The 7,939-nt window shown below is 41.7% G+C and overlaps 1 protein-coding gene across 1 annotated transcript in view; it reads right to left on the reverse strand.

The window, feature by feature from the left end:
* Window positions 1-7,939, reverse strand: part of PKD1L2 (polycystin 1 like 2) — a 35,620-nt gene extending 27,681 nt beyond the window's left edge. Inside the window, exons 1-7 of the mRNA XM_041400870.1 lie at window positions 7,549-7,939; window positions 6,843-7,007; window positions 4,106-4,288; window positions 3,077-3,187; window positions 2,500-2,647; window positions 1,707-1,936; window positions 519-1,088 (exon numbers count right to left, since the gene is read on the reverse strand). Of these exons, the coding sequence (XP_041256804.1) occupies window positions 519-1,088; window positions 1,707-1,936; window positions 2,500-2,647; window positions 3,077-3,187; window positions 4,106-4,288; window positions 6,843-7,007; window positions 7,549-7,939 (1,798 nt within the window). The remainder of the gene's footprint in view (window positions 1-518; window positions 1,089-1,706; window positions 1,937-2,499; window positions 2,648-3,076; window positions 3,188-4,105; window positions 4,289-6,842; window positions 7,008-7,548) is intronic.

Consider the following 7,939-nt stretch of genomic DNA (forward strand, 5'->3'; position numbering starts at 1 on the left):
TTGAATAATTTAAAAATATGAAATGAAATCCTAATTAGCTTCTACTGTTCCCAGTTTGGCATGGGGTTGGAATAGCTCATTAGAGGTGAAAACTTCTTTATCTTCTGTCACTGTTAAATAACTCTAAAGCACAATCTGCCTAATTCCACATTTTAAAGCCTTTGACTATGCAATAATGGAAGAATAATATTACTAAAATGTTTATTCATAATTAACAACAAAAGTTATGTGTTGGAAATGGACGTGCAGAAAAACTCCCCTTTTCTTTATCATCTCTACTAAGAACTTCTCAGATTATGAATTACTTTAGTGTAAAATGTAGAGCAGTCTAAACTTGAAACATAATGAAAAAACAGGAGGAAAACACTCCTCATTTGTACTTCAATCAGATGGTGCCATGAAAAAATAAACCCTATGTCTCTTTACTGTGTCTCTTCCACTGCAAGAATCAGCTGAAGCCTTGCTCTGACTCTGTGGAGCAGAGCCATTTGTCAGCTCCAATGTTTTAGCTCACTTACATAGGACTGTGCTGTTCATCCTGCTCTGCAAAGTTTGAGCAGTCAGAAAAGCTGCCAAATTCAGCTGTGCATGACTGTCCCCTAGGCCAGGATGCTGTGACTCTTTATGTGACCTGTGCTCATCTGTGATGCCCTGGAAGCGCAGGAGGTGTCGGTGTGCTGTACCTTCCCAGGGCACGGGAACGCCGTACGTCCGCGGCTCCCCACGAGGGCTGTCTGCTCGGTGGCACTGCGTTCGGTTGGATCCAGTCACCTCAAACATCAGCTTCTCTGGGGCACCACGGGACACAGAGACATTCACCTCCAAATCCTCCCCCAGCTGCAGAGTGTGGGAAGCTACTGCAGCCTGAATTCCAGACACTGGCTCAATTAAATGGACAGCAATAGTCCCAGAGATCTCCGGTGCCATCGTGCTCCTGGATGCTCGGATTTCCAGCTGGTGCATCCCTGGGCCTATCAGCTCTTGAGAGGCCCTGCTGAGTGTCAGGTTATGGGGGACAAGACCTTCCTTTGCACTGGATTCACTCAATGTCATGTTATCTGCTAACACACTGTAGGTTACTCCACTGCCTGCAAAAACACAGATGAAAATTTCTCACAGCTCATGCAGTAGGCCAACAAGTTCCAGCTGCTTTGTGCAGCATTCCAGTGTTTATACAGGAGTCACAAGAACCTGCAGCAATGCAGTCATTTTTAATAAAGTCACTTAAGGTGACTTAATACAAATCTATCGTGTGTTTTCTGCTGGGAATATTTTGAGAAGAGAATTCAAACATACACTACTGATTTTTTTTATTTTTTTCAGCACATATGTGGCTTCCAGGAACTTGAAGTGACAAAGAAATGTACACTAGCAAATGTGTCCAGCTCAGAATGGAATCCTCTTACTCTAATCAGAGGAGCATTTCCATAAATTCCTAACTTCAAACACAGAAATATTCTGACTGGCATCACGTAGATTTTTGTGACTAAAGTTGTGCTTGTGCTGTCAGCTTTGTCAGTAGGAAAAAAGGATTTATCTTTCCTCCAAGGGAATTGAGAGAATAAAATTGCAGGAATACAGCAATTAGAGGGAAAGCATTGACTAAAAAGAATTATAATTTTGCATAATGACAATCCTGCTTCTATCCTAAGGATGGCAATGATATTTATCCTTCCCTTTAAATCATGCAGAGAAATGATCCTCACCTCCACTGAGCTGAACTTGGACCCACAGGTCCTCCCCATAGAGCGTTTGGCAGTGGGAGCTGTTCCCTGTTCCATACTGGCTGTAGCACCCCGTAATGCTGAGCTGATCCTCCTGATCCTGAACTGTCACCTGCCTCTGTGCCATCACGTGCCACTCGCTGGTGGTGCACTCCACAAAAACAGTAAACTCCCCAGGAGAGGAGTACCTGTATGTGATGTTGCTGACCAGTCTAGAATAGAAAGAGAACTTGTTGTGGAAGACCATCCTGGGAAGTCCTTCGCCTTACATGATATCACATCCCCAAATTTCATTCATTCAAACGTCATTCCTACTACTAAGACCAAATCTGATCTTTAAATCCAGCAGAAAAATGCTTGATCTATTAAAGACAGGATTTTTATGCAATAAAATAAAAGAAAAACTATGGAATGTCCTTGTTATATTTTGTTATAAAAAAACCCCACTTTTTAAACTTAAGGAAATACTATTTGCTTATAGTTTGGCAATTACTGACATGTCTTCAGTAATTTTGAGTTTTAAGATCTGGAATAAATAGTCTTAGAAATAGGAAACACTTGTTATAATAGAAGGAAGATTGTGGTTGGCAGCTTAATATAAAATTTTGTATTGATTTCAAAACAGGTTTTTGCAGAATCCAAATCTCTCATAGGTATGTCCTATTATTGAGCTATCTAGTTTTTAACATCTCATTTATGAGACTTGGCACATTCAATAAAGTGCAAGCAATGAAATGTACTGTTTGTCTGAAGAGAAATGAAGGCTGTGTCTTACGTTAGAGGGTAGTAAGGATCAATGGTGTGACCATCTCCAGTGCTAATGGTACAGGAAAGGTTCCCAGAATATGGTGAGAGAAGCCAGATCAAAGTGACTGTGATATTTTCAAAGATAAAACATGTGTCTTTCATAATCAGCTTCAGACCTGCAAAACAGAATCACAATTCAGTCCCAGTGTTTGTCTACTTTCCTTACAAAATTCAATTTATTTTCAGGCACTGAGAGCCAGCATGCCCCAGACCACAGCTGGTACTGCTGCTAATTTGTGTACATTAGTGGTGTGACAGGAGCTGATTCTTTTCCATGACTAGTAATCAAAATTCTTGTTGGAACATAATTTCATCTAAATATGTTTTATGTGTCTGAGTTTCTGGGCTTTGTGTTCTGCCCAAAACCCTCAGTTAGGACAGGGAATCTACATTTTTGTGCCTATTTTCAGTGATCACCACTATTCCAGTTTCTTCCCTGGATGGAAGAGGATGGAACAGTGATTTTTGTGATAAATACCAACGGTCTCAGTGCTACAGCACAGAACAGGACAGGCTTCGAGCGTGGACATCCTCCTCCCGCTTACCTTCCTTGCAGTGGTATTGAATAGACAAATAGCTTCCCAAAGCTGGACAAGGATCTCCAAAGAAAGTGCCATCTGCTGCCACCTGGCAAGCCTGCAGCCCGTGACACTGGCCTGGAAAGGGAGCATTTCAGATCACCGAGTGGCTTTTGCCTTTACTGCCACAACAGCTCAGATGAAAGATGATTGAGAAACAAAAAGGGCAAAAGGAGCAGTATCATGTCTCTGATTTCTAGACAAATTTACACATCACTTTGACTTGAGTGTGTTGCATATTGTGTGGCATTTCCTAGCACCGCTTCACTTTATGGGAACAAAGCTGAATTTGAAAAGGTAGGGGGAAAAAAAAGAAAGAAAGAAAAAGGAAGCTTCTGTGTTTTGTTTCATTTTGGCTGGAAGCCCTAAGAATCTCCCTGGGGACAGGCCACAGTCACTGTTTAGTATCCACCCCTTGGCTCAGCAGGGTGGGTGCCTGACATGTGGCAGACAGCAGCCTGTCCCTCCTGGCCTCATGTCCCTGTGGCTGTCAGCTTTTTCACCCCTCCTGCTTTGGAGTTAGGTTTGTTTGGATGTGTTGCCTTCCATCTCTGTTGAACCTTGTGTATCTCACTGACTCTGTCAAATAATCTGTGCTCACATATTTTCTTGCTACACTAAGAGGAACCAGCCACACCCTTGTCAGGCGCGCCCCTTGCTCTTCATTTGCTCCTCCCCTCCTGTGAATCTGCTCTTCGCAAAAATCCCTCCTTTTGCTCCTCCTATCCTTCTCTGAATCTTTGCTCTTCACAGAACCCTTCCTTTTGCTCCCCCTCTCCTTCTCTGAATCTTTGCCCCTCGCAAAGCCCCTCCTTTCCATCCAGCCTCCTGCAGCAACCTCCTCTCCGTCAGAAGTTCTCTGTGATTCCCTTCATTTTAGGAGCAATCCATTTTCCCATTTGCAAACTCTACTGGGAAAAAAGATAAAGTATTTGAGGCACAAGGAACTTTGGCACATGCTCTGTGTTTCTGACAAGCAATGCTGTGAGACACCACCTGTTACTTCATCCTTGATGCTGAGCCAGCTGCAGCCTTCATCTCTTTCAAACTGCAGAGTCTCTGACACGCAGTAGTGCGGGGTCTTCCGCCCATAGAAGCTCTCTTCAATTTGAATCACTTCTCCTGATCCACACTGTACAGTGGCATTGGAGTTATCACAAGCGATGCTCTGGCCAGATTCTAATAGGAGAAAAACCCCTCAAATATTATCTTTGAATTTCTGAAAAATCCTGATACAATTCTGCTCCGTGTTCATTTTGTTTTGTTTGTATTTCTTCCCTTTTCTCCCTTTTAAGCTAAACAATTAAGAAAATTTAACAAAATTACAGAATAGTCAAAATTAATAGATTTTTGTTTTTACTGTCTTAAAATATTGAGGACATTTTCAATAAGCAAAAATATTTCAATTATAAAAATAGATAGTATTTTGTGAAAAACTCCTAGCATTTGTTTGACCTGAAATACTGGAAGGCTTAAAGTTGCTCCTTACTTCCAAAAGAGATGTATGGATTGCATAATATTCAGGTAATTGCTTTGGAGATATTTTGCATATTAAGTATGGGAGCTGATCCCATTTCTGCTACAGAGACTCCTTTGTTCCTGTGTGATATTTGACTGACTTCATTCAGCAGGACTGCTCAGATGGGTAAGGTCATAGCTCTAAATACATACACCTCATTCTTTGATTAATCTGGGACAGTTAATTATCTTTCAGAATTCTTAGTATCATGTAGTAATCAGGATCCTTAATACCCTGAAGAGGAGGATGTGAATAACTGCTTTCATATGGGAGTGTTGCAAAAGGATGTTTTTGTTTCAGCTGTTCCAGGTTTAAATACATTGTCCTCCAGTTGTTGTTTGGATCATTCCCCTCAAGTCCCTTGATTAACAGTGCCAGTGTGTGCACACTGCAATAATTGTGTGCTATTGTTATTTAAAGGCTAAAGCTAAGCCTGGCTGTAACTATAGCAACATGATCAGTTTGCAGATTAGAGCTCCCTAAATAAGCTTGAAAAATAACTTGCTGGTAAATTCTAGTATGGACCATTATCTCATGCCTTTTTTTGTTCTCTGTATGCAGGTTTCTCACACTTTTTGCTGTCTCAGCAACTTTTACATGGAAAGATGGACAAAACTTGGTCTGTGTTTCTAGGTACAAACCCTGCTTTGATACATATATATTTACTATAATAAACTGCTAACCTACAGAACACCAAATGGTAGAATTGCCTTGATCTGGTCTTGGTTTCCTGGGTAGTGAAATGATGAATGTAGTGTAGAATATTGTTGCTCCTTGAACTTAATGGGCTCTCAGTCAGATCCTATGGTAACAGATGATAGTTTCCTTACAAACAGACAGTTGTCGACTGTGGTTGCAATGGAAAAATAATTTTAGTCTGTTTTTGCAAGAAAAATAAGCTTAAGGGATTGTGCTGTCTGCCAGTTTCTTCTCCCCCAGTCATTTTTAATGTTAGTCATCTTCAGCTAAATTTGATGTATAGATATAAACCTTCAACACCCTAAAATTTCATGAAATGCAATATCTAGGGAGAGGAGAAAGAGCTACATCAATGCCATGGACATGGACTTCAAGTGGCCAGCACATACAGCTGGAGCTCTAGAGCAGCTGCAGGGGAGGGAGCTGAGGCAGTGAAAAGTATTTCCAGAAGTGGGACCTGCTGGGGATATGGGAGTGAACTGGGAGTGCTGAGGAGAGTAGGGAGGGGATGTGGAACAGAAAATCAGGATAACAAACAAAACTTCATTCAAAACTTTGCTTATTGCAGAACAACTCGTTATTTATGTCAGTAGTAGTAGACTGCTGGACAGGGCAGTAGCAGTTCTAGGGCTTGTGGAAACCTGTACTTGCATACTTGATTGGAAGCCTTTTTATATTAGTGAGCCCACAGCCAGACTGTCCTTGCAGTGCTTGTGACCCCAGTTCTAGCTGCAGTTTAAAGTACTCTTGTGCAAAGCGGGAGGAACACAAATTCCCCTCATATCCATATGTTGAAAGGGATGATATTGCCAGCATTCCTTTCCAGAACTGCTTGTTCCAAGTCACAATTTGAGTGACACAATGTCTGTGGATTTTCTGTCTGAGCACAGGAAGTACAGGTTCCTGTCTGCTTCCTTAACCTGGGAAAACCTTGAACTTCACATGGTGGAGGGGTCTCAGAAGAAACAAGAAAAACTTGCTCTCACTTTTGCTCTCTCCAGGCTGCAAGGAGTGGTGCCTCTGGAAGCCTGCCTGTTTTTTTTTTCTTCAGTTACAAATGGAAATTATTCTGGCACACATTAATGAGTGTTTTTATGGTACAGCCATACAGGTCCTATGTAGCCCAGGTATTATGGTGTTGTGGGAGTTTATTCTTGCAGCCATGTTTTAACATAGCCAGCTTATGTCCACTGAAGATGTGGACAGCTACACATTATATTCACTCTCAGATCTGTTTCTATTTTATCAACCCTCTGCTGGAACCCTGGCGCTTAAGGTCTGGTTGCTGAGCACCTACACCTCCCAGTGATTTGTGGGTTCTTCCTTCTTTGGATCAGATCTTTATCAGCACACTGGAAAAAGAGCACCTGCTGGGGTTCTATGACTTTTTGCTTGTTCACATTTAGTAAGATTCATGAAGTAATTTCCCAGCTACTTTGAAAACAACAAGGCAATTTATGCCCCATTGTGATCACAACACACTCACTTCACTGTTCCAGCTGTTGTGTAGCTTACCAAACTCGCAAATGAAGTCAAATTCCTGACTGCAATTTTCAGTCACACCCCACTGATACTTGGCATTCTTCAGGATGTACCCACACATGGATGAGAAGTGAGATGGCTGATCCTTGTACCAGTTACTGTAGATTATATTTGAAGTGTCCAGCCAAGTTATTGACCCTGTGAACAGAGAAATTGTGTCCTGAATGTTTATTTTCTAAGTAATACAATTAGAGTCAGAGCCTGCAGAACAGGACTGTAGCCCTGCTCCTACTGAAGCAGAGATGGTTTAGTCTGGGTAAGGATCTTTAATTGCATTTTATATTGAACCTGATACAATCATGAAAAGAGGCACTGCCATTTCCACCTGTGCTCCCAGCCTCAAGATTTCACCATTTCCCTTGCATCAGACCTTGCAGCACTTCCTAGTGGGATGAATTGGCTTCCACTGGAGACCTAACCCAGCACATTTGTTTCACTGGGTCAGCAAGCTGGTCTCACTCACCATGTGTTCACACAACCACAAGATCCAGTGGAAAGGGTGATAACATGCAACAAGGAAGTGAAGCAGGCAATTAAACATCTTAATAGAAATCTGAAGATACAGCAACAAGAGGCTTTTCAGCAGATATCTACAAAGGGACTTACTGCATTTTCTACCATGTTCAGAAAACATCATGAGCTGATACAATTGTAAAAATATGATTTTAAGACCACTTACCATCAGTAGTTTCATTCAGCAAGGAGTTTGAGATCAGTCCTATCCACCATTCCTGATCCTCAGCAATATGTTTTTGCAAGAACTCTTGAGTTTCCTCATTTTGAATAAAGACAAGATGACCTCCTTCTCTCTCACACCAGCTCTGGGCACCTGTGAAGGTTTGCTGGAGTCTAACAATCTCATAGCATGAATGGTTGAAAGCTTGCTGGTATTTTGAACAAGGTATTCCTTCATCAGTTTCTTCCTCCACAGCCAAATACACAGCATGGGAAATCAGAACTGTGACCCAGAGCCACATTCTCAGCTCAGTGCTATGCATCCCACTGGTCTTGCTTACCAGGACACCACTCTTTTTGTTGCCTTCTTCAAAAGCTTGAGATGTCATCAGCAT

Source organism: Onychostruthus taczanowskii, unplaced genomic scaffold (assembly GCF_017590055.1).
Source record: "Onychostruthus taczanowskii isolate IOZ18803 unplaced genomic scaffold, ASM1759005v1 scaffold18, whole genome shotgun sequence".
Lineage (NCBI taxonomy): Eukaryota > Metazoa > Chordata > Aves > Passeriformes > Passeridae > Onychostruthus > Onychostruthus taczanowskii.